The sequence below is a fragment of the Canis aureus genome, chromosome 36 (assembly GCF_053574225.1).
Source record: "Canis aureus isolate CA01 chromosome 36, VMU_Caureus_v.1.0, whole genome shotgun sequence".
In the NCBI taxonomy this organism is placed as follows: Eukaryota; Metazoa; Chordata; class Mammalia; order Carnivora; family Canidae; genus Canis; species Canis aureus.
Genome location: NC_135646.1, coordinates 10,128,058 through 10,155,889, shown reverse-complemented (window position 1 = coordinate 10,155,889; position 27,832 = coordinate 10,128,058). Strand labels below are relative to the sequence as shown.

The 27,832-nt window shown below is 34.3% G+C and overlaps 1 protein-coding gene and 1 long non-coding RNA gene across 12 annotated transcripts in view; one reads left to right on the top strand and one right to left on the bottom strand.

The window, feature by feature from the left end:
* SPAG16 (sperm associated antigen 16) overlaps positions 1-27,832 on the top strand; it is a 911,935-nt gene that overhangs the window by 22,634 nt on the left and 861,469 nt on the right. For all 11 annotated transcript variants that reach the window (XM_077885066.1, XM_077885063.1, XM_077885062.1 and 8 more), the window contains exons 6-7: positions 19,879-19,986; positions 27,220-27,337. In XM_077885066.1, coding sequence (XP_077741192.1) covers positions 19,879-19,986; positions 27,220-27,337 — 226 coding nt within the window. The remainder of the gene's footprint in view (positions 1-19,878; positions 19,987-27,219; positions 27,338-27,832) is intronic.
* Positions 26,814-27,832, bottom strand: part of LOC144305924 (uncharacterized) — a 38,988-nt gene continuing 37,969 nt past the window's right edge. The window contains exon 6 of the long non-coding RNA XR_013372953.1: positions 26,814-27,126. This is a non-coding gene — a long non-coding RNA (uncharacterized LOC144305924). The remainder of the gene's footprint in view (positions 27,127-27,832) is intronic.

Here is a 27,832-nt window from a genome sequence, read left to right as displayed (position 1 = left end):
CAGGGCGTGATCCTGGAGACCCGGGATCGAATCCCACGTCGGGCTCCCGGTGCATGGAGCCTGCTTCTCCCTCTGCCTATGTCTCTGCCTCTCTCTCTCTCTCTCTGTGACTATCATAAATAAATAAAAATTTAAAAAAAAAAATAAAGAAAAGTTTTAGAAATGAATGTTTGGAAAATTTCCTCCTATATAGATGTATTTAAGGGAAGAAATGTACTATTAAAAAGTGTTTATAATTGCATTGAAGGTAAAAGTGTATACTAGATACTGGAGAGAAATAATATAAGTAGTAGTTTGATAATCTTTCTTGAAAAAGGACAATTTAACTTTACTTTTATAATAAAATGCAGATCATTTGTCATTTTATTTATTTTATTTTTTATTATATATATATTTTAATACTTTTTACTTATTTTTAATTTTTTAATACTCAATTTAAAAATTAAGAACTTAATAGATAAACACTTGAAAATTCATTTTTGGTACCTTTTGATCAATTATACAATCAATTAAGTTCCCATAAAAATTTATTTCTGAATTACACATTTGTTTGTAATTTGGTTGTTTTAACCACTTTAGACACGTTAAAGAATAGGGAAAACATCCAGATGCAATTTCTTATAGAATTACTATTTTACACTTAAACATATTTTGAAACAACATAATGAATTTAATTCACTTTCTCATTTTTTTGACATCTGCTTCAATAATTTTTAGATTCAGAATTACTCTTGTTCTTGATATCCCCCAATGGTTTCCTAATGTTATTTTTTAATTAAGTTTTTAATTCCACTGTAGTTAACACACAGTATTATATTAGTTTCAAGTGTACAATACAGTTCTATACACCATTACTGTGTTCATCATGATAGGTAAACTCTTAATTTTCTTCACCTATTTTACCCATCCTCCCACCCATCCCCTCTGGATATGCTTTATTTTAAATGAGTATTCTCAGTTACAGTAATTATTTTTTTTCAACAAGAACATTTTCTACTTGAAGCATACTTCAGAATACATTTTTTTTAAGATTTTATTTATTCATGAGAGACAGAGAGAGAGAGAGAGAGGCACAGACACAGGCAGAAGGAGAAGCAGGTTCTCTGTGGGGAGCATGATGTGGGACTCGATCCTAGGACTCCAAGATCACGCCCTGGGCTGAAGGCAGGTGCTAAACTGCTGAGCCACCCAGGGATCCCCTGGTTCTAAGAATATATGTGTATAAAACATTCTATCCAAGAAAAATAGAATATACATTTTCTTCAATTACACAAGCAAAAAGAAACATAATGAATAATACAAATTTAAGAAGACCTAAAATCATGCCAAGTATATTTTCCAATGGCATTGGTACAAAGCTAAATATCAATAATAAAGCTGAAAAATCTACAGTGTAAATATTAAATATTTAATATGTAAATATTAAACAGCACACTACTGTACAAGCAGTGGGCTAAATTGGAAAACAAATGGACAGGCACTGAGGGGGGCACTTGGGATGAGTACTGGTGTTATATATTGGCAAATCAAACTCCATAAAAAATATACAAAAAAAAATTTAAAAAAAGGAAAACAAATGGCACATCAAAATATGTCTCAATAACAAAAGAAAAAGCACAATATTCTAAAACCTATGGGATGCAGCAGAAGCAGATGTTACAGTGAAATTTATGCTATAAATGCTTGTATTAAGAAAAAAGTTCAAATAAACATACCACAAGGAACTAGAAGAAGATGATAATCAGCTGAAATTTAGTAAGGAAGGAAATAACGGAGAAAAAATTAGAAATAAGTAAACTAGAGTCCAGAATAAACAGTAACATAACATTGAAAGTAATGACCAGTTCCTCCAAAAAATTAAAATTGGCAATGCATTAACTACATTAAGAAAAAAGAGAGAAGACTCAAAAACTGAAATGAGAAATGGAAGAGAAAACAGATTAACCACAGAAATACATAGTGTGACAACAGATTGCTATAAACAATTATATGGTAACAAATAAGATGACTTAGGAAAAAAACCAGATAATTCCTAAAAATGCACAAATTAGCATAATTGAATCATGAATCTTGGATCTAAGAAATAGGAAATCTTTTAGACCAACAAGAAGAATGAAAGTTTAATTAGGAATCAAAAATTTCCCCACGTAGAAAAGTCCAAGAACACATGATTTCATTGGTGAATTCTACCAAACATTAAAGAAAAAAATTAGTCTTTATCAAAATCTTATAAATGATATAAAAGACAAAACACATTTAAAATCATTCCATGAGGCCAGAACAAGAACAAAAAGGTGCAGTTTGTCCAATATAAATATTGCTACTCTGGCTTTCTTTTGACCTCCATTTGCATGATAAATGTTTCTCCACCCCCTCACTTTCAATCTGCCGGTGCCTTTAGGTACAAGAACATAGGGAAAAGTATTTTCTCAAACGAGCTTTAATTCATGGCGCTGGATTGCTACCTAATTTTTAAAATAATTTTTAAATGAGTAGGGTTGACACTGTTGCATTATTTTCATCTGTACAACATAGCGATTCAACCTCCCTACATGCTATATTCACTGCAAAAGATGCTATATTCACTGCAAAAGATGGTATTATTGACTATATTCCTCATGTTGTGCCTTTTATTCCTGTGACTTATTCCATAAATGGAAGTCTGTGTCTTCCACTCTCACCCATTTTGCCCATCTCCCTATTTCCCTTGCCTCTGGCAACCATCAATTTGTTCTCTTGTATTTATAGGTCTAATTCTGAATTTTATTTATTCCTTGGTTTTATTGTTTAGATTCCACACATGAGTGAAATCATATGGTGTTTGTCTGTCTCTGACCAACTTATTTCACTTGGCAGGATACCTCTTAGGTCCATTCATGTTGTTCCAAAGGGCAACATCTCATCCTTTTCTATGGCTGTATAATATTCCCTCACGTGTGTGTGTGTGCACATGTGTGACCATGTGTGAGCATGACATCTGCCTTATCCATTCATCTACTCATGGACACTTAGGGTTGCTTCCATATCTTGGTTGGTTATTGTAAATAATGCTGCAGTAAACTAAGGGTGCATTTATCTTTTTGAATTAGTGTTTTCATTTTCTCTGGAGAAATACTCAGTGGTGGAATTAGTGGTTCATAATGGTATTTCAATTTTTTATTTTTTTGAGACTCCTCCATACACAATGGCTAGTGCTTTATGTCTTCTCGTAGTGTAGACATTGAAAATATTCTCAATTGGATGGTTTACTCTGAAAGGCATCATTGTATTTGTACTTTAACATTCCATAGTCTGGCTTCCACCCAACCTATTCTCCTTAACTGTGCATCTTATTTCATTCTTTTTTCCTTCAGCTTCTGTGGCAGCATGCTGTTCCTCTTCTTCTAATTCATTGACAGACTTTTTTTTTTTTTTTACCTCTGCACTGTTAACTCTCTCTAAGGCTGTGCTGTCCAATAAGATAGCCACTGATTACATGTGGATGTTGGCAGATATAACTCGTGATGGTAAACTATATGAAGAAAAGTAACATGGGTACTCTGCGCTGTTAACTCTCTCTAAGGCTGTGCTGTCCAATAAGATAGCCACTGATTACATGTGGTTGTTGGCAGATATAATTCGTGATGGTAAACTATATGAAGAAAAGTAACATGGGTAAAGGAGACAGAGATAAATGGCATACAGTTTTATAGAGGGTGGTGAGAGAAATCCTGTCTGATATCTGAAGAAGCTGAAGGAGGGCACGTATGAACTTAGGAAAAGGAAGTTCCAGGCAGAGGGAAAAGGAAATACACAGAGCCTATGGTGGGCGCAGCTTGACTTGTTAGGGGGCTAGTAAGGAGACTAGTAACTGGAACCAACCAGGGGGTAAGTGGTAGAGCCCTTTGTTAGGACTTTGCTTTTTTCCCTCTGGGTGGGATAGTTTTGAAGAAAAGCATAATGTGAGCTTGTTTTTATTGGAAAATCGACTGGATAGAGGGACATGATGGCAACAGGGAATTCATTGTGGGTTGACTTACCTGGTTACTACATAATAATAATGAAGTCAAACAAACTTTTTGTGGGTCAGTTAGGTTCTTGAAAGGACAGCATCTGCTATTAAACTCATAATGGGGGTATTACTAACCCCATTCATACTTTAATTCAGAACAGACACTGATAACAGGTCACATATTGTGGAGAGAGCAACACAAATCCATGATGTTCTATCCTTTATTAGATATAATAATATAATTATCACTCAGTTCCCTCATATATAAGTGGGATATTATCGACCTTGTCACATGGTGAGTGCTCAATAAAGATTAAACCAGTGTTCTATGTTACAGCACCCTTTTTTCCTTTCATAACATTGACTAGTTTATTGCATTTTATTTTCTTTTTACTATTTTCTATAGTCCTGTGAGTTTGATGAAGGCAACAATTGTGATTGACTTATCCATCACAGGATAATGAATATAATACCTGGTCTACAGTATATATTAAATAGGTAGAATAGCATCATCATCATCATCATCTTTGTCAACCTTATGATTAGCAATAGCAGTAGTACTGAATAAACACCAAAAGTCATATTTCTTCCAGAAGACAGGCACATAGCAATTTATTATTTACATATAGTAAGCTAATTTTGAAAAAAATATCAAGGATTTAGAAAGAAAACAAAATAGAATAATGAATCACATGGGCCTATCAGTTTCAACTCTTAACCATCTTTTCTCCCATTACTTCATCGCTACCCCCACCCACACTCTACATCCACTTAGTAAAATGTATTATTTTTTTACAGTTCTTACAGAAGATGTCCCTTCTTAGGCATCCCTGCCTCTGCAGTCAGTGTTCTGATATATCAGTGTTCTGATATTTGATCAGTTTGCCTGTGTAAGAACTTCATAAATGGAATCACAGAATGTGCATTTCTTTGTGTTTGACATTTTACATTCAGCATCAACTCTGTAAAATAATATCTGTGACTTTTGAGTTTATCAGTAATTTGGTCTTCTTTACTGCTATGTAGTATTCTACTGTATAGTGCATATCACATTTTGTTTATTTTTTTTCTATTGGATTGTTTTCAACTGTGGTTCCTAATGAATAATACTGCTGTGAAGATTTGTGTACAAGTCTTCTTGTGGAAATGTGTCTTCTTTCTTTTGGTTAAAAACTTAAGGATGTAATTACTGGACCAAAGGGTAAGTGTATACTTATAAGAAATTAATCCATTTTCCAACAGTTAGTTGGGTCATTTTACATTCTCAGTATATGAGAGTGCTAGTTGCTCTATATTGTCACCAACATTGAGTGCTGTTAGTGTTTTTCTTTTTAGCCATTTCAGTAATTGTATAGTACCAGCTTGTTGTGGTTTTGATGTGCACTTTCTAATACCTAATGATACTGAACGTGTGTGTGTGTCTGTGTGTACTTATTGGCTGTTCATCTCTCTTGCTTTCTTTGTAAGTCCTGCCCAATTTTAGTTGAATTGTCTTATTGTTGAGTTGTAAGAGTTCTATTCTATTATGGTTACAGATCTTTTGTCAGAACATTGTGAATGTTTTCTCCCAGTTTATGGCTTCACTCTTCAATTTCTTTATGATGTCTTTGGGTGAACAGAAGTTCTAAATTTTGGTGAATTCTAATTTATTTTTTTAATAGTATTGCTCTTGATATCTTGTTGGAGATACTGTTCCTATTCCCAGGTCTCAGAGATATTATTCTATGTTTTCTTCTAAAACCTTTAAAGATTTAGAAATTTTATTTCAGCTATATCTTTCATTCATTTTTGTATATGATGTAAGTTAGGAGCTAGAGGTTAATTTACTTTTTCTATAGGAATATCCAATAATTCCAGCACTAGTCTTAAAAAATTTCATTCATCATTGAATTTCTTTGGTATTTTTATTGAAAATCACTTGGCTCTATAATTGTGGGTCTATTTCTAGACTTTATTCAGTTCCATTAATCTACTTATTTGTCTTTATTCTAGTGCCACACTCTTGATTACTGAAGCTTTAAGTTCTTGAAGTCAGTTAGCATGAGTCCTATAGCTTTGTTCTTCTTTAAAGGTAGTTTGGCTATTCAAGGTCCTTTTTATTTCTATATAAATTTTAGAGTCACTTTGTCAATTTTTATAGAAAGGTGACGGTTTGAGGTTAAGTTGAATTTATAACATGATTTGGAAAGAATGTGTGTGTACACATTCGTTTACATATACATATGTATTTTTAAGGATTGATGTATTCATAGATTTTAGTCTTCTATTTATATGGTATATCCCTCCATTTATTTAGATTATCCTTATTTTAATACTGTATATTTATGATGGAGGTTGAAATTTATACCTTTTGCCTCTAATTATCTAATGTATATATTTTGTTGTTATTTTGTGAGCTCCACATAACAGGGAGTATCCTGTATTCAACATAGCCCCAGGATCTACCTCTGACAAGTTGGATGGGCTAAAGTAAATGTGTGCTATTAACATTTTGGCTTTTTAATTAAGCTTTTAATAATTTTTAGCGTAGTTAATTGAGGATTTTGCCCCTTTTATACCATTCCTTTGGAGCAGGTATTTTTCCATCATAATGGAAATTTTAACAACTTCCTATAAAATTAAGTCTTGCCTAATTCAGAGTACTACTGTCCTTTGCTGGGCTTTTACATTAAAGAAATACAGTGCAGACCAGAAAAGTTTTATTGAGTGTATTGAAGGTTTGACAGAAAATAAAAACTGACTAGGATTGCTAATTAGAAGATTAAAATGACCATTTAAAAAATAATGAAATACTTTTTTAAACCTTCTACCAGAAAATATGGACATAAAGAAACTAAAATTAAAAAGCAATTAATATTGTGGAAAAATTAGGTGCTTTAGTAAACAGCCCCAACTTCACTTACAAAATTCACTTATGTAGAAGGTCAAAGAGTATCCAGCTTTTCTGTGGAGCCATTTAATTTAATGACTTTCAGAAACAAACACTGTGGAAATAAAGATAATAATGAGGTCTATAAAATTTTATGGTTTAGTGTTTAGGTAATTGCTTGTTAAATTAAGTAGGTAATTTTTCTGGACATGGGTATACCCCTTTCTTTTTTGGTTAAGTATATAATGAAAGTTTTCCTCGAATATGATTGAACGCATTTTGGCTATCCAACAATTATTTCAATATTAATATTAGTGAGTTAAATGATTCATTTATAACCAGTTGAAAATAATGAAATAATTGGTAATTATATAATACTGTTTCCAGAAGTTACTTTGATTTTTGTTTGTACATAAGAAAAATACATGACAATGATGGCCTACTTTGGTGCAAATAAACAAGAAAATGTTTGTATGCTTCTTTTTGCCAAATTGTGATAACAGAATAACTAAAAAAATCTATTATTAAAAAGTCACTTCAAATATTTGGCTAAAACTATTCAATTAAAAAAATTATTTTACTGAGGACATTCATTTAAAAATTATTTTTAAGAGCATACTATTGAATCACATTCATAATTTGAAATATAGAGTTTTGAGACAGTGCTTTGCGTAATATAAAAATATGAGTGTTTTAATATTTTATACTTTAATCATAGATTTTGATATGTTGGTTTCCTGAAGGGGAGAAATTAGTCATTCTACCATCTCATTAAGAAAAAGCATGTAAGAAGTGTGTTGTTTATGATAAACAAATCTGAAGAGAATGCTTCACTGAATAACTTTGATTTCGCCAGTACTTAAATAGAATCTCTGGTATCTTAGTAAAAGATTTGTTTTTAAATCACAAAGATGCTGTATTAATAAGAAATATTGTATAGTTTAAAATATTGATTGCTTATATGAATATTATAAATGTTATTTTTTAGTACAACTTTTATTTTCTTTTTATTAAGCAGATGGGCAGCAGGAAGGTCATAACAGAAGCATCACCATGAAATGAATCTAAATTGTTTTACTAAGTAGACTTCATTTTGTGCAAATAGAAAGCAAGTCCCTGAAAACCAATTTAATGGTTAGAAAATCTCTAAGGTCTAATACTTCAATCAATTCCTATGCTTTCTTTCCTGGGATAAGTACAAATAGGCCTGTAAATGTATATTTAAAAAGGGAGCTGTTGCAGTTCTACACACTTGTAGTTCTGCTTAAGAAACTTTGCAACATTATTTTTCTAAGGTTTTTTTTTTTTTGACCTATTATGGGTTTACATTTCAGAGAAGAGAAATAAAACATTAGCTCATTTATATAACTCATCAAGCTGTTGAAAGCTTTAGTAGACTCAAAATAGATGTTCATAAAAGTTTAACTTCTTTTATAAAGTTTTACAGTGTTACTAATAAGCATGTATCCTGATATTTTTTGTCCATTAGAGGATATTCATATACTGGCATGCCCCCTATTTTAGGTAAATAAATCTAGCCATTCTAGAAATTGAATATACCTGTTCTATACTAAATAGTAATAGTGATGTGATGATAAGAGTAACATATACTGAGTATTTTTTTTTTAATTTTTATTTATTTATGATAGTCACACACACAGAGAGAGAGAGAGGCAGAGACATAGGCAGAGGGAGAAGCAGGCTCCATGCACCGGGAGCCCGACGTGGGTGGGATTCGATTGCGCCCTGGACCAAAGGCAGGCACCAAACCGCTGCGCCACCCAGGGATCCCTATACTGAGTATTTTTATGTACAAGAACATGTGTAACCACTTGACGAATAAGAATTTAGTGATACTCTTTTCACAAAGAAATAATCATCTCAGCCTTTTTCTTTTAAATCACTCTACTTAAACTCTGTCCTCCTCTTCACTCGCTGTTCATTAGGCACAAGGTAGCAGAAGGATTCCCTCACTTTTGGGTCATCCTCATTCACACTGAGGGTAAAACCTGAAAATACATTGTTCATATCACAGCCGGTGTATTCCTCAGATGATATTTTAGGACTCAATATTTCAGTCAACCATTTCTTGTACCTTCAAGGTTGTTGGCATGGAAATGCAGTAGTACCTGTGAAGACTGTGATACATTGTTTATTTAATTGTGATAAAAACTACAACATTGGCAGTAAAATAAGGAACATGTCAAAAAAAAGGTCATGTCACAAAATGGGGGAGCTTTGAGAGTTTGAGGAGAAAGGAAGAAAGAAACTTGGTAGACTAGATGAGAAACTTTCACCATATGCAGGTATGACTTGATCTTGCAGTAAGTAGTCTCAGTGATCATAATATGCCCCATCAGGAGCCTGAAAGCCTAACCTCATCCCAGTCTCTGTTTCTTAGTGATTGCTTTGACATAGTTCTTCATGCAGAAGTCTGGGGTGGGGGGGTTGCATTTATTTTATGTGAATCTGAATTTTGAAATTTTGTGATACAGAAAAGCAGATTTATTCCATTGTGAACTCTTATGAGATGTAAACACTTGAGTTCAGTGCACTGGTTTTTGAGAATGTATAAGTCTTAATGTAGTATTACTTTGTCAGTTAATGAAGATTGTGAGCCAATTTTTCATTTTAATATATTTTACATTATTATATTGAAACTAACATATTATGGAGGTAGGTGAAACATTCTCATTAATTGTTTAACTATAGCCCTGGCTTAGAAAGAATACTCTTATTTGTTTCTATCAGGGGTTTGCAGAAGAATGCTTCTGTATTACAACACTAATACTAAAGAACCTTTCTCATCAAGTTACCAATTATTCTACTAATATGATCTACAGGTGGTACATATTTCTCATATGCATTACCAGAATAAAATCTGGGTTTCCTGGAATATACGTGCGTTCTTTCTCACAATTATCAGAACTAAACAACCCAATACATTGTCTTTAAACCATATATTCAAGCAAATTCAGAATTAAATTTTGTAAATCTTTTCCTTTATTTCTTTAAAAAATTTTTTTAGTTAAATTCAGTTCGTCAACCTATAGTATAACACCCAGTGCTCATCCCATCAAGTGCCCTCCTTAGTGCCTGTTACCCAGTTACCACACTTCCCTACCCACTTCCCCTTCTGCAACCCTTTGTTTATTTCCCAGAGTTGGTAGTCTCTCATGGTTTGTTTCCCTCTCTAATTTTTTCCACTCAGTTCCCCTCCTTTCCCTTATAATCCCTTTCACTATTTCTTATATTCCATGTACGAGTGAAACCATATGATGATTGTCTTTCTCTGATTGACTTATTTCCCTCAGTGTGATCCCCTCCAGTTCCATGCATGTCGAGCAAATGGTGGGTATTTGTCCTTTCATATGGCTGAGTAATAGTCCATTGTATGTATACCACATCTTCATCCATTCACCTGTCAAAGGACATCGTGGCTCCTTCCACAGTTTGGCTATTGTGGACATTGCTGCTATGAACATTGGGGTGCAGGTGTCCTGGCATTTCACATCAGTATCTTTGGGGTAAATACCCAGTAGTGCAATTGCTGTGTCATAGGGTAGCTCTATTTTTAACTCTTTGAGGAACAGCCACAGTGTTTTCCAGAGTGGCTGTGCCAGTTTGCATCCCCACCAACAGTGCAAGAGGATTCCCCTTTCTCTGCATCCTTGCCAAGATTTATCATTTCTTGTCTTAATTTTAGCCATTCTCGCCAGTGTGAGGAGGTGGTATCTCATTGCGGTTTTGATTTGTATTTCTCTGATGGCAAGTGATGTGGAGCAATTTCTCATGTGCTTGTTGGCCATGTGTAGGTCTTTGGAGAAATGTCTCTTCATGTCTTCTGCTCCTTTCATGACTGGATTGTTTGTTTCTTGAGTGTTGAGTTTGATAAGTTCTTTATAGATCTTGGATACTAGCCCTTTATCTGATTGATATGTTATTTGCAAATATCTTCTCCCATTCTGTAGGTTGTCATTTAGTTTTGTTGATTGTTTCCTTAGCTGTGCAGAAGCTTTTTATCTTGATGAAATCCCAATAGTTTATTTTTGCTTTTGATTCCCCTGCCTTCATAGATGTGTCTAGTAAGAAGTTGCTGTGGCCACATTCAAAAAGATTGTTGCCCTTGTTCTCCTCTAGGATTTTGATGGAATCTTGTCTCACATTTAGATTTTTCAACCATTTTGAATTTATCTTTGTGTATGGTGTAAGAGATTGGTCTGGTTTCATTCTTTTGCATGTGGCTGTCCAATTTTCCCAGCACCATTTATTGAAGAGACTGTCTTTTCCCCAGTGGAAAGTCTTTCCTGCTTTATCGAATATTAGTTGACGATAGAGTTGAGGGTCCATTTCTGGGCTCTCTGTTCTGTTCCATTGATCTATGTGTCTGTTTTTGTGCCAGTACCATACTGCCTTGAGGATCAGAGCTTTGTTTTTTTTTTGTTTTTGTTCTTTTTTTTTTGTGTGTGTGTGTGTGTGTTTAGAACAGGGCTGCTTTTTTTTTTCCTTTTTTAAAATTTTATTTATTTACTCATGAGAGACACAGAGGGAGAGAGAGACAGAGGGAGAAGCAGGCTCCATGCAGCGAGCCTGATGTGGGACTCGATCCCCAGTCTCTAGGATCACGACCTGAGCCGAAGGCAGTTGCTCAACCACTGAGCCACCCAGGCGTCCCGAGGATCAGAGGTTTATAATACAGCTTGAAATCAGGCATTGTGATGCCCCGGGCATTGGTTTTCTTTTTCAATATTCCTCTAGCTATTCAGCGTCTTTTCTGATTCCATACAAATCTTAAGATTATTTGTTCCAACTCTGTGAAGAGAGTCCATGGTATTTTGATAGGGATAGCATTGAATGTGTAAATTGCCCTGTGTAGCATAGACATTTTCACAATATTTATTCTTCCAATCCATGAGCATGGAATGTTTTTCCATCTCTTTATATCCTCCTCAATTCCTTTCATAAGTGTTCTGTAGTTTTAGATTACAGATCCTTTACCTCTTTGGTTAGATTTATTCCTAGGTATCTTATGGTTTTGGGTGCAATTGTAAATGGGATTGACTCCTTAATTTCTCCTTCTTTAGTCTCATTATTAGTGTACAGAAATGCCATTGATTTCTGGGCATTGGTTTTGTATCCTGCCACACTGCCAAATTGCTGTATGAGGTCTAGCAATCTTGGGGTAGAGTCTTTTGGGTTTTCTATGTACAGTATCACGTCATCTGCAAAGAGGGAGAGTTTGACTTCTTCTTTGCCAATTAGAATGCCTTTATTTCTTTTTGTTGTCTGATTGCTGAGGCTAGGACTTCCAGTACTATGTTGAACAGCAGTGATGAGAATGGACATCCCTGTCGTGTTCCTGATCTTAGGGGAAAGGCTCTCAGTTCTTGCTGTGGGCTTTTCATAAATAGCTCTCATGATATTGAGGAATGTTCCCTCTATCCCTACACTTTGAAGAGTTTTAATAGGGGATAGAGGCTGTATTTTGTCAAATGCTTTCTCTGCATCTATTGAGAGGATCACACGGTTCTTGTTTTTTTTTCTTATTGATGTGATCTATCATTGTTTTATGACTGTTGAACCAACCTTGCATCACGGGGATATATTTTGCTTGGTTGTGGTTAATAATCTTCTTAATGTACTGTTGGATCCTATTGGTTTATATCTTGGTGAGAATTTTTGCATCCATGTTCACCAGGGATATTGGTCTATAATTCTCCTTTGGGGTGGGGTCTTTGTCTGGTTTTGGGAACAAGTAATGTTGGTCTCATAGAACGAGTTTGGAAATATTCCCTCCCTTTCCATCCTTTGAAACAGCTTTGGTAGAATAGGTATTATTTCCCTGGGAAGCCATCTGGCCCTGGACTTTTGTGTCTTGGGAGGTTTTTGATGCCTGCTTCAATTTCCTCACTGGTTATTCACCTATTCAGATTTTCTATTTCTTCCTGCTCCAGTTTTGGTAATTTGTGGGTTTCAAGAAATGCATCCATTTCATCTAGATTGTCTAGTTTATTGGCATATAGTTGCTTATAATATGTTTTTAAAATTGTTTATATTTCCTTGTTATTGATTGTTATCTCTCCTCTTTGTTCATGATTTTATTAATTTGAGTCTTTTATCTTCTTAATAAGACTGGCTAGGGGTTTATCCATCTTATTAATTCTTTCAGAGACTTAGCTCCTGGTTTTGGCGATCTGTTGTACAGTTCTTCTGGTCTCTATTTCATTGAGTTCTGCTCTAGTCTTTATTATCTCTCTTCTTCTGCTTGCTTTACACGTTATTTACTGTTCATTCTCCAAATCCTTTAAGTGCGGAGTTTAGCTTGTATATTTCAGTTTTTTTCCAATTTTTTGAGGGAGGCTTCTATTGTGATGTAATTTCCCTCCTAGGATTGGTTTTGCTGTATCTCAAAGATTTTGAATGGTTGTTTTTTCATTTTCATTAGTTTCCATTAATCTTTTTAATTCTTCTCTAATTTCCTGGTTGACCCATTTATCTTTTAGTAGCTCTTTAACCTCTGTGTGTTTGAGTTTCTTCCAAATTTCTTCTAGTTTCAAAGCATTGTGGTCTGAAGATATGCAGGGGACAATCCCAGTCTTTGGTATCAGTTGGAATCTGATTTTGACCCAGTATGTGGTCTATTCTGGAGAAAGTTCCATGTGCACTTGAGAAGAATGTGTATTCAGTTGCATTAGGATGGAATGTTCTATATATATCTGTGAAATTTATTTGGTTCAGTGTATCATTCAAGGCCCTTGTTTCATTGGTGATGTTCTGCTTAGAAGATCTGTCTTTTGCTGAGAGTGCTGTGTTGAAGTCTCCTAAAATTAATGTGTTATCTATGTATCTCTACCTTGGTTATTAATTGATTGATATACTTGGGTGCTCCCATATTAGGGGCATAAATATTCATGATTGTTAAGTCTTCTTGTTGGATTGACCCTTTAAGTTTGATATAGTGTCCCTCCTCATCTCTTATTACAGTCTTTGGTATAAACTCTAATCTATCTGATATGAGGATTGCTACTCCAGCTTTCCTTTGAGGGCCATTTGAATTGTAAATGATTCTCCACCCCTTCATTTTCAGGCTGGAGGTGTCCTTAATTCTAAAATGAGTCTCTTGTAGACAGCAAATACATGGATCTTGCTTTTTTATGCAGTCTGAAACCCTGTGTCTTTTGATGGGATCATTTAGCCATTCACGTTTGGAGTAACTATTGAAAGATATGAATTTAGTGTCATAGTATTACCTATACTGTCCCTGTTTTTTGTGGATTGTTTCTTTGGGCTTCCTCTTTCATTTACAGGGTCCCCCTTAATATTTCTTGCAGAGCCAGTTTGGTCGTCACATATTCTTTCAGTTCTGTCTGCCTATCCTGGAAGCTCTTTATCTCTCCTATTTTTTTTTAAAGATTTTATTTATTCATGAGAGACACAGAGAGAGAGAGAGAAAGAGAGAGAGAGAGAGAGAGAGAGAGGCAGAGACACAGGCAGAGGGAGAAGCAGGCTTTATGCAGGGAGCCTGATGTGGGACTTAATCCCAGGACTCCATGATCATGCTCTGGGCCGAAGGCAGGCACTAAACCATTGAGCCACCAGGGCTCCCTCCCTCCTTCTATTCTTAATGACAACCTTGCTGGATATAGTACTCTTGGCTGCCTGTTTTTCTCATTTAGTATCTTATGTATATCATGCCAGCCCTTTCTGGCCCACTAGGTCTCTGTGGAGCGGTCTGCTGTTAATCTGATATTTCTCCCATTTTTAAAGTTAATAATCCTTTGTCTTGAGCTGCTTTAAGAATTTTCTCTTTATCTTTGAAATTTGCAAGTTTTACTATTAAATGTTGAGGTCTTGAATGGATTTTATTGATTTTTTAGGGGGAGGTCCTCTGTCTCTCTTGGATCTGAATGTCTGTTTCCTTCACCAGATTAGGGAAATTCTCACCTCTGATTTGTTCAAATATACTTTGTGGCCCTTTCTCTGAAACCAGTCTCTTCTAGCATCCCAATAAGACAAATATTCTCCATTCTCAAGATATCATTTATTTCCCTAAGCCTTTCCTGATGGTTTCTTAATTGTTTTTTCTTTTTTTGTCTGCTTCCTTCTTTTCCATCAAGAAAAAGATTTCTCTGTGTTTTCTATGTTACTCACTCTTCCACCTCATTAATCCTAGTGGTTAGAGCATCCAGTTTAGACTGCATTTCAGTTAAAATATTTTTAATTTTGGCCTGATTAGATCTTAATTCTGGGGATGGCTGCATGGCTCAGCGGTTGAGCATCTGCCTTTGGCCCAGGGCTGATCCTGGAGTCCTCTGCCTCTCTCTCTGTGTTTCTCATGAATAAATAAAGGAAATCTTTTTAAAAAAATATCTTCATTCTGTAGCAAGAGAATCTCTAGAGTCCTTAATTCTTTTTTAAATAGAGCCACAAGTTATTTTATAATTGTACTTCTGAAATGTATTTCTGACATTTTATTTAAATCCACATCCAGCAGTTCTGTGGCAGAGAATATTACTTCCGGTTCTTTCTTTTGTGCTGAATTCTTTGTTCTAGTCATTTTGTCCAGTGCAGAGTGGTGTATGAGCAAGCAGAGTTAAAAATATCAAGAACAACCTAAGTAAAATACACCCTAGATGATTCCAAAGAGGTCAGAAACCAGAAAATAAAAGAAAAAGAAGAACAGAACAAAATAAAACAAAAGGATCCCTTAAGTGAAAAATTTTAAAACAAAATAGTAAGCATTAAAAAAAAAAAAAGGGTGGTGGTGAGGAAGTGGTGGTGGAGAGAGAATATAGTCTCCCCAACAGGACTATAGGATGATGTTCTTGGTTCTGAGTGTATTTTGTTCTGTATGTTAGAAGATACTCAATTCCAATTTTATATAAACCAGCAAAACTTACATAAAGACCCAACATCGACCACAAAGACAGAAACAAGATAAAAGAGGGAGCTGGAATGGGAAGTGAGAGATAATATATTCTCACAGAATGAACTAACACGATGTTCCACTTGGTTCTGAGTGTATTTTGGTCCAAGTGTTAGAAGGTGCTAATTTCCGCCATTATAAAACAAAACAAGAGTTGGCCCCTAAAGCCCATAACTTGTATATCTATCAAAATTAAAATTGAATACGTTGAAGGGACTCCAATATTGAAGAATATATCTAAGACATGTAATTGTAGAAATATGAAAGTCAAAAAGGAAAAAGCTTAAAAAAGAAGTTGGTAATATATTGTAGTTAAGGCAGGAAAACAAAAAAATATTGGAAACTTTTAATGTGAAATATAAAAGAACCATAGTGAAAAGGAACCTCTAATTTTATATACTATTTTCCCTCAACCCTGGAGCTTTTCGGTGCTGCTTGTTCAGTAAACTTGCTCTTCCCTGTTCTTCCAGTAGTTCTTCTCAGGGAGGGGTCTGCTTGCATTGACTATCAGGTGTCTGTGCCTGGGTGGGGATGCCTTGCCCCTTGCCAGGTGACCTGGGTCCCTGTGAGCTGTTTATCCTGTGAGGCCTTTGTTCCCTGGAGTCCCTGCCTCTCCCAAGGTGAAAGGCGAAAAGAAGAGAGAAAAAAATGGTGGTGGCCAGATCCCCAGGTCTGGAGCCAGGAGCTCCCCACGAGTACTGAATCACATTTTTCCAGTCCACACTGGCCTAGATGCTCCTGGGGTCAGTGCAGGTGCACTGATCTGTACAAATTGGAGGGTGCTCAGCAGCATGAGAGTTCTCGCTGTCCTGTGCCTCCTGGGGTCTGCCTCTCTCGAAGGGTAGCTGGCTTTGTCCTTTACTGTCCTGACCCTGGGAATATTGAAGCTTCACTGCTCCTTTTGCAATTCTGCCTGCTGAGCATTTTTCAGTCAGGGAAGACTGAGGCATGGATTTGTAAAATTCCTGCATGTCCAGGACTGGACTTTTGTGCCCGGCTTTCCACAGCTCAGCTTTCAGGCCTGGAGGTTTGTCAGGGCTTCCCTTTGGGTCAGTTTTCCCGGCTTGCTGTGGCTCCCCTCCCCCACCTTTTTTTCTTCGCTTTCCTATCTTGTCAGAAGTCATGATTTTTCTCTCTGTAGCATTCCAGCTGCTCTCTCTTTATATCTCAGGTTGAATTCATAGGTGTTCAGGATGATTTGAAAGTTATCAAGACAAGTTTGTGGGACCAGTTGAATTAAGGACCCCTACTCCTCTGCCATCTTGCCCGAATCTCTTTTTCCTTTATCTGTAACTATTTTAAATGATCCTGTTTTAAATATGTATTTCAATTTTGTAAACAAATTATTTTTGGAAATAGATGGATTATAAATTATTTTGATAGCATACCTTAATTTATTTTAGTTTCCTTTTACTTAAATGAGTTGTAAATGAATATTTTTGAAGCCATACATGCTGTCCTATTCATCTCTCAACCCCATATACACTATGTTGGTTAGAATCCTTCCATGTGAATTATAATAGAATCTTCATTTATTAGTTCTCTTTAGAATTGCTCAATATTGGATTTGAACTGATTACTAAATACTTTTTTTTTCAGAAAGGAATAAGGAGTGTTTTTTAAAAAGTTTTATTTAAACTCCAATTAGTTAACACATAATGTAATATTAGTTTTCAGGCGTATCAAATAGTGATTTAGCATTTCCGTGTAATACCTGGTTCTCATCATGACAAAGCACTCCTTTATTCCCATCATGTATTTAATGCATCCCCCCACTAGCTTCCTGTCTAGTAACCCTCTGTTTGATCTCTATAGTTAAGTCTCTTTTTCCCTTTACTCCTTTGTTTTATTTCTTAGATTCCACATATGAATGAAATCACATGGTATTTTGTCTTTCTTTGACTGTTCTCCTGACATATTATATATATATATATATATATATATATATATATATATATCACATCTTCTATATCTGTTCATCAGTCAATGAATGTTTGGGCTGTTTCCATAACTTGGCTATTCCAGATAATGGTGCTATAAATATTTCAGTGCATATATCCTTTTAAATGAGTATTTTTGTGTTCTTTGGGTAAATACCTAATAGTGTAATTGCTGGATTTTAGCGTGGTTCTATTTTTAATTTTTCAAGGGATCTCCATATTTTCCAGAGTGGCTGCACTAGTTTGCATTCCTACCAATAATGTAAGAGGGCTCCCCTTTCTCCATATCCTTCCCAACTCATGTTGTTTCTTATGTTTTTGATTTTAGCCATTCTGACAGGTGTGGCGATATCTCATCATAGTTTTGATTCATGTTTCCCTGATTGCTAGTGACACTGAGAATCTTTTCATGTGCCTGTTGGTCATCTATGTGCTTTCTTTGGAAAAATGTCTATTCATGTCTTCTGCCCATTTTTTGACTGGAGTATTTATTTCTTAGGTATTGAGTTTTATAAGTTCTTCATATATTTTGGATACTAACCTTTTATCAGATATGCCATTTGCAAATATCATCTCCTATTCTGTAGTTTGCCTTTTACTTTTGCTGATTATTTCTTTTGCTGTGCAGAAACTTTTTTTTTTGATGAAGTTCCAATAACTTATTTTTGCTTTTGTGTTTCTTTATTCAGGAGACATATCTAGAAAGATATTGCTATAGGTTGCTATGGCCGATGTCAGAGAGGTTCCTGCCTCTGTTCTCCTCTAGAATTTTTATGGTTTCAGGTCTCACATTTAGATATTTTATCCATTTTGAATTTATTTTTGTGTATGTAATGAGAAAGTGGTCTGTTTTCATTCTTTGCATGTTACTGTCCAGTTTTCCCAACACCATTAATTGAAGAGACAGTCTCTTTCCCATTGGATAGCCTTTTCTGCTTTGTGGAAGATTAATTGACCATAGAATTATGGGTTCATTTCTGGGTTTTCTATCCTTTTCCATTGATCTATGTGTGTGTGTGTTTTGTGTGTGTGTGTGTGTGCCAGTACCGTATTGTAATATAAGAAGCCTTGTAATATAAGAAGTCTAGAATTGTGATGGCTCCAGCATCGCTTTTGTTTTCAGTGTTCCTTTGCTATTTGGGGTCTTTTGTGTTTCCATGTAAGTTTTAGGATTGTTTGTTCTAGCTCTGTGAAAAATGCTGTTGCTATTTTGATAGGGATTGCATTAAATGTGTAGATTGCTTTGGATAATAGAGACATTTAAAAATATTTGTTCTTCCAATCCATGAATGCATGAAATGTCCTTCTAATTCTTTGTGTCTCCTTCAATTTCTTTTATCAGTGTTTTATGGTTTTTCAGAGTACAGGTCTTTCACCTTGTTGGTTAGGTTTATTCTTAGGTATCTTATTGTTTTTGGTACTATTATAAATCAACGATTGATTCTTTGATTTCTCTTTCTGTTGTTTCATGATTGGTGTGTAGAAATGCAACAGATTTTTGGACATTGATTTTGTGTCCTGTGACTTTACTGAACTCATTATTGGGTCTAGCAGTTTTTTGATGGAGTCTTTGGGGTTTTCTATATAGAGTATCATGTCTTTTGCAAATAGTGAAACTTTGACTTTTTCCTTGCAATTTGGATGCCTTTTGTTTCTTTTTGTATTCTGATTGCTGTGGCTAGGACTTTCCATTCCAGTACTATGTTGATAAAAATGGTGAGAATGGTAACCCCTGCCTTGTTCCTTTTTTTTTTTATATTTTTTAAATTTTTATTTATTTATGATAGTCACAGAGAGAGAGAGAGAGAGAGAGAGAGAGAGGCAGAGACACAGGCAGAGGGAGAAGCAGGCTCCATGCACCTGGAGCCCGACGTGGGACTCGATCCCGGGTCTCCAGGATCGCGCCTTGGGCCAAAGGCAGGCGCCAAACTGCTGCGCCACCCAGGGATCCCCCCCTGCCTTGTTCCTTACCATAGAGGAACAATTTGGATGATATTAACTATGAATTTTTCATATATGACCTTTATTATGTTGAATTATGTTCCCTCTAAACTTACTTTGTTAAAGGTTTTTATCATGAATGGATGTTGTTCTTTGTTAAATGCTTTTTTTTGGAATTAGCAGTGATTTTTAAAATTATTATTATTTTCAGCAAAGCTAGAGAAGATCTGCTGAAAACTCAAAAAGAACGGGATTTTCACCGAATGCACCACAAACGAATAGTCCAGGAAAAAACTAAATTAATTAATGACCTCAAAGGGTAAGCTGCGAATATTTGTTGGCATATTTGTTAAAGAGGTATTTAATTAATGTGAAGTAAGTTGGTTGTGTTAGAAGATTTGAGGTAAAATAATCATTCAACATTTATTGAGTATTTATGTATGCCAGACACTATACTATGTATTTGAAATACAAAGATGAGTAAGTTTAGGCCCTTGCTGTCAAGGTTCCCAGAGACCAGAAATGTGTGATGAAGAACAATTAAACTAAAATGGTTGCTATGCTATCAAAGGGTGGTCACCATAGCCAGATTGCAGTGTGAGAGGGTTCAAGGACCTATTTCTAGATGAATTCTGAAGTATAAATGAACAGACTGAGGGAGTAGGGTGTGCTAGACAAATAGTACAAACTGTGCAAAGCACCAAGTCATGAAGGAATATGGCATATTCACCGCATTATATGCATAGAGAATAAGGTGCAAAGCAACTTGATAAGAGTGAGGTGGAGAGAGCGAGCATATATTGAATGACCTTGAATTTATGCTAAGGTTTTTTAGAAATTATTTTAAAGATATCAATTCAGATTTATTTTCTCTCCTCCCTTCTTCTTACTTCCAAATTAAAGAATTCCTCCAATAAAAACAAAAAAACAAGAAAACCATTTTTAATCCTTAAAGAAAATTTTCCTTTATTTTTTCTGGGGCAGTGGTATTCAATAGAACTTTCTGTGATGTTATAAATATTCTATATGTGTACTGTCTAATACAGTAGCTATGAAGTCACATGTACTGTTAAGCACAGGCCATGTGACTAGCACAACTAAGGGATTACATTTCTAATTTAATTTAAGTTTAATTAAGTTTAAATTTAAATAGCCATGTTTAATTATAGCTACTGTATTGGATGACACCGTTTAGGAATGGTAATGACAATTACTGTCTTTTGCAGGTGATTATGGTTATTGTAGCTATTATGACTTCTAAATCATAGGCTGTCCCACAAAGCTTTAGAATCAATGTACTCTTAAACTTAATAAATAGTAGAAACTAGAATTATTTTTACTTTTGTTAAATTAAATGTCTGTAGGAATAAAACACCATTTTAAGAGGGATTGCATTAACTTAGAAAAAAGGACTTTAAGAATGTTTATTCTTTGACTTTAACCAATTCTTTTGGCCTCATATTTTTGGTTTGGATTTGTTGCTTCATAAAATTGTTCTTAGTCCAGAGAAATTCAGAAAAAATGTTCAAAGTGATTTGTTTTCTTTTAACTTAAACAGTAAGTGAGAAGTAGTACAGTATAGTGGAAGGATGTTGGTATCAAGTAAACATTGGAAGCCTGGCTTCATCACTTACTTTTTTATGTCTATTGTTGTTTTGTTTCTTATCCTTAACAATGTTGATAAAATATTTTGGAACTATATATATAAATACAATATCTGGAACATAAACAATGGTAATTTGTTTGCATATACCATAACATTGAAAGTATATGTTGAACATGTCCTATTTTTATCAAATTTCCCTTTTGCATTTTTATAAAGGTCTTTTCAGAACTGTATATTGTATTTTGTTTTAAAGGCACATTCTTTAAATTTGGGAATTGTTCTATATTCAGGACAATATAGGGGCCTCTGATTCCAACTGGTCATGTAGAAGTCCTTTAGAAGTAGCTAAGATTTTTCTTGTCCAAAAATAAATCATTGTTGTGCAGTCATTAGCGTGAGCCACCCATTTACCCAGAGGAAAGCCCAAAGGTATTTTAGTAGTTTGTGTGTGTGTGTTATACATGCGTGTACACGCATGCATGCAGACACAGATACAATAAGTGAGTTTAAATCACAGCACATTGTTTCATGGAAAAGATCTCAGGTTTGTCTCTATTCCCATTATCTGTGCTAATTCAAACAGGTTTCAATACTAAGTTACTTGGGTACATAACAATTTAAGAGTACTTTTGTTGTGGCAGCTGAAATATGGTTGTTCACTGTTGCTGCTTGGATATTCTCTTTGGTAAATTATTTGAGTTTTTTAAATTGTTTTTTCCTTGAGCCTCTAGCTCAGGTTTAAAAATATATCCTACTTGTTAAATTTTCTAGTATATTTACAGGGAATACTATTGTAATTCATTTCATGTAAAAATCCAGCTTTTTTGTATTGTACTTTTTGTAATCTTCAGAGGCTCTGCTGAAGAAACCCACATTACACTGTAATATAACTACTCTTGTGTATTCAGCTAGCCTTTATTTCCTCATTTAATCATTAAGAATAGTGCCTATATTTAACCATTTGGATGAATCAGTAGTGTGTGTTTTATAAGGACCTAAAACAAAATTTCAATGATAATCATCAGAGTCACAAAAGAACTAGACATGAAGTTAATTACCAGGAAACATCTTGTCTAATAGTTGTACCATTGCATAATAAATCAACTATAAGGAAGAATGTTTTTGATGCCAGGCTAAATTAGAGTCTAAGTTCTCTATGTTACTATTTTACCTAAATATTTTAATTATATATCTATATTCCTTTCACTATAAGCCGCAAAAGTCAGTCTTAATTTAAGTGGATAATTAGTTGATTTTATCTATCAGTTTTATATTAGTTCTCATTTAATATGAATGTTTATTATAAATTTACTTATTTTCAGAATTACCATAAGTTCAAAAGTTAGAACTTATAAGCAGGTGAATTATGAGGTACTTACGGAACTTACAAAACAGACACATTCTTTCAGATTGACTAAACAGAAGGTTTTTGTTTATTTCAAGTTTTTTATTTAAATTCTAGTTAGTTAACATATAGTGTAATGTTGGTTTCAGGAGTAGACCTTAGTGATTCATCACTTTCATATAACACCCAACTCTCATTACCCTTTTTAATATCCATCACTCATTTAGTCCAACCCCCAACCACCTCCCCTCCAGCAACCCTCAGTTTGTTCTCTATAGTTAAGAGTCTCTTATGGTTTGTCTCTCTCTCTTTTCCCCCCTTCCTGTATGTTCATTTGTTTTGTTTCTTAAATTCCACATATGAATGAACTCCTCTGATACTCGTCCTCTCTGACTGATTTAATTAGCATAATACACTCTAGCTCCATCCACATCATTGCAAATGGCAAGATTTATTTTTGATGGCTGAGTAATAGTCTATTGTATATAAATACCATATCTTCTTTATCCATTCATCAGTTGATAGACTTTTGGGCTTTTTCTATAATTTGGCTATTGTTGACATTGCTGCTATAAACATTGGGGTGCATATGCCCCTTTGAATCAGTATTTTTGGATCCTTTCAGTGAATACCTAGTAGTGCAATTGTTGAGTCATAAGGTAGTTCTATTTATAACTTTTTGAGGAACCTCCATACTGCTTTCCAGAATGCTGTACCAGTTTGCATTCCCACCATTCCCAGTGTAAGAGGGTTCCCATTTCTCTGCATCCTTGCCAACAGAGAGTTTTCTTGAATGTTGTTTCCATGTTATATTTTCATGGTATTCTATATGATGTTAATTCTTTGGATAGAGGATTATCAAGCCATATCCCATGAATGAGTTAGATGCTAAAGTTAGTAATTATAGGAAAAATTATGCCATCAGTAATAGTAATCCTTCAGTTTGTCCCCAAATTACAGCACACATTATTTTGTGTATCTAACTCTGTACCTGAATATGTGTTTATAAATACATAATATTCATGGAAGTGTGTAGTACACAGCAAAGTGTATATTGCTAAGTGCATTAAATGGAGTAGAGGATAGAACTATACATACTACTTATATTTTTATTTTATTGTTTTCCCGTGCTTTGCTGAATGTAGTTGAATTTTATTTTATTTATTTATTTATTTTTTGTAGTTGAATTTTAATACGTATTAGATATATATATCTGATATATATGTAACATAACTTTAGTGCTTAGGTTTTATTGTTACAAGTAATTAAATACAATAATAAATTATGTTAAGGGAAATATGATTTATAAAACAATGACTTTTACAAATACTTTAATGAAAATATTGTGCAAAATAGGGACTCCTTTTATTTTTTTAAAAACATCTTATTTATTTATTTGATAGTACACAAGTGTGGGGAGGAGTTGAGGGATGGGGAGAAGGACAAGCAGACTCCCTTCTGAGCTTAGAGCTCAGCTTGGGCTCCATCACAGGACCTGGAGATCATGACTTGAGTCTAAGTCAGATGCTTAACCAACTGAGCCACCCAGGTGCCCCTCTTATTATTATTTTTTAAATAGAAAAACATTAAAATTATTTTTGGGCTTCTGCTTGGGGCCATGTCAGAGTAACTGGTATAGAATTAGATTTCCAACTGGTAGTAGATGAGCTCTTCAACTGCAATGAACTACAAAACTGAACAAAATTTTTGGCAGCTGTTTTGTCAGCTTTTGTTGGAAAATTGACAGAGTAGGACTATGATGCCTAAGAGAAGGAACCATTCAAAGTGAGCGGCATAATCACTCCAGATTTTTGCCCAGAAGTACTATTCAGACAATTGTGTGGCAAAGTAGAACACAGGACACAGTAGTCTTGATTAACTGATGAGGCAGAGATCTGAGTTCAGGGCTGCTGAGGGAGCTGAAATTTGCAGGTTAGGATACACAAAAGGAGGGAGGTACATGAAAGGAATTTAAGAAATACTTGTCTTAGTTCCCTTTAACCTTTGACCAAATACTAAGATGTGGAATAGTGAGAGAATGATGCCTACAAAGAACAGCTCCTGGGAAACTGTGAGCTAAATGGAGATTTCAGAGGTTGCAGCCGTAGGAATTCTGCCCAGATACAATGGAGGAACATTACTAAACATTTTGAGCATTCAGTTAAGACCCTTGATAAGCCAAGTCATGGAGCAGAGCTCTTCTAGCCCTAGGGAAGGAACTACTTTAAACTTGCCTTAATAAAAGATTAAAAATAAGCTTTAAAAAGCTCAAACTTCCCACCAGAACAAGAGTGTTAACTCTTCCTAGGGAAGGAGGGCTAACTCTACATGCCTACCAGGCCTAAGGAGAAGGAATATAGAAACAACATACTCAGGGTCATCCTGAGATCCAGAGAAAAAAGGTCATTTCAATAAGATAAAAGAGTCAGGAAGACATAATATGCATGACTCTAATATAAGAGCTTCAAAATGTATGAGGCAAAATATGATAAAATATAAAAGAAAAATAGATATTTTCACAGTTACATTTGGAGATTTTAACATTCCTCTTTTAGCAATTATTATTAGCTAATTATTTAGCAATTATTAGAAAAATAGGCAAAAAGTCTGCAGGTTTAGGGCATCAATTAATTGAATGTAATTGATATTTCTTGAATTCTATTTTGGACTTTTCATGTGCACAAAATAGGCCGTATACTCAGCCATGAAGCACGTCTCTATACATTTCAAAGACCTGATGTCATACAGAATGTTTTCTGACCACAACCAAATTAAATTAAAAAATCAATGACAAAAATCCTCTCTGGAAGATCCCCAAATATCTGAAAATTAAGTAACATACTTCTAAATAGTCCATGAGTCAAAGAAGGAAATAAGAAAGTATTTTGATCTGAATGGTTGAAGTTGCAGCACATTAAACATAGGAGGATGCAGCCAAAGCAGTGTTTAAAGTAAAATTGATAGTTTTATTTCATTTTTTTAAATCGATAGTTTAATATGCTTATATTAGAAAAGAAAATTTTACATTAATAATCTAATTTTGTACCTTAGATGCTCAAAAAAGAATTAAATGTGGAGAAAAAGAAATGTAATAATGAAAAAATCAGAAACCAATAAACTAGCAAAGGGATAAGCATAAAATGTCAACAAAATCATATTGATTGTTTGAAAAATATAATAAAACTGATAAAGTTGATAATAAAATTGACACGATTAGATAGACTAATCACCAAATGTTGGCAGAGAAGTAGAGTAACTGAAGCTGTGATATATTGCTGTTGGAAGTGTAAATTACAACTCAGTAATTCAACTCTTAGGTATTTTTTCTAAGAGAAAGAGAACCAAAAACTATCTTGACTCTGTTTAAGAATGTTCATAGCAACCTTCTTCATAATGGCACCAAGGTGTAAACAAATCAGTTCCTCATCAGCAGAATATTGAATAAACACATTGTAGAATATACACACAGGGGAATACAACTCACAATTAGAGGAAAGGAATCACTGTTACACACAACAGACTGGAAGAATCTAAAAAACATGCTGAGTGAAAGAAGCCAGTTTCTGGCCTCATTGAATGAATTTGGAAGTTTTCCTTCCTTTTCTATTTTTTTTTTTTTTTTGTAATAGTTTGAGGAGAATAAAGAACATAACTTTTCTTTAAATGTTTGGTAGAATTCGCCTGTGAAGCCATTTGGTCCCAGACTTTTGTTGTAAGGGAATTTTTAAAATTCAGTTTCTTTGCTGGTTATCAGTATGTTCAAATTTTCTTTCTTCCTGTTTCAATTTTGGTAGTCTATAAGTTTCCAGGAAATAGTTTTTCATAATCTTTTAGAATTATTTGTATTTCTGTGATGTTGGTTGTTACATAAGAGAATGTATTCTATGCTTCCAAATGTATGAAGTTCTAGAATCTCCTGAGGTATTAGAAATGCTCTAATTTTAATAGCCATGTGGACTGCCTGGGCATGTGTACTTCTGAAAACTCTGAACTGTAACATTTTAAGCTCTGTATATTTTACTCCAGATAAATTACACTTCAGTAAAAAGGTAAAAAAAAAAAAAATTTTGAAGGCATTTTCAAGTAAAATAGTTTCTTAAAGGTGCTTATATCATATGTTGAGTTGAATTATTTTTCCTGTGAGAGAATATATTTTTATACTTTTCTTAATATAAGTTAATTAAACTTGTTTTTAAGACCATCCTTTATTTTGATGTGAATGACACTCTTTCTATTTAATTTTACATTGTTTGCAGCCCTTGTCTTTTTGACAATTGTTTCTGAACTGATTATAGAAACTGCAAATTTTTCCCTGAGTGAATAGTAATCTTCTGAGTACATGCTTGAATATAGCAAAAGTGTTGGTAGGAAATGGAGAACTAGTTAACTCAAAAGATTATCTGACTTCACGTTCCTACCATATTTATGGAAGTAGCATATTGAGTAATATTTCTGGCAATTCTTGGCTTGTTGTGTTGACCTTTTATGGTCATTCATTTTTTATTCAACTGCAAAAGAAGAGAGAGAAAAAAGGTTAGATGTTAGATGGAAATCACTGATTTAACTCAATTACCCTTTAAGATGCCCTTTATTTTTCATAGGTTAAAGTTACATTATGCATCGTATGAACCGACTATCAGGGTGTTACAAGAGAAGCACCACACTTTGCTGAAGCAGAAAATGCTGACCTCTCTGGAAAGAGACAGAGCAGTTGGGCAGGTAAAGAGGCCATTAAAGCCACCTTAGAATGATTTTTAACCATTTATTTTTTAATAAATAAAATATTGGTTTTGTTTCTGAGATAAACTTATTTATTTATTTTTATTTATTTATTTATTTATTTATTTATTTATTTATTTATTTTTAAACCTTTTTCTAAAAGATTTTATTTATTTATTCATGAGAAACACAGAGATAGAGGCAGAGACATAGGCAGAGGGAGACGCAGTCTCCATGCAGGGAGCCTGATATGGGACTTGATCCTGGGACCACAGGATCACTCCCTGAGCCAAAGGCAGATGCTTAACCACTGAGACACTCAGGTCTCCTTGTTTCTGAGATAAATTTAAAAAGGTTTTCAATAATTATGTTGTAAAAAAGATTCATTTGGAAATATTCATAAAATTATTTTGTTCATTTTAAACCTATGAAGATTATTATTAAGCTAAATATTGATTAAGTCATAAATTTATAGGAGATTAATAAAGTATAGTT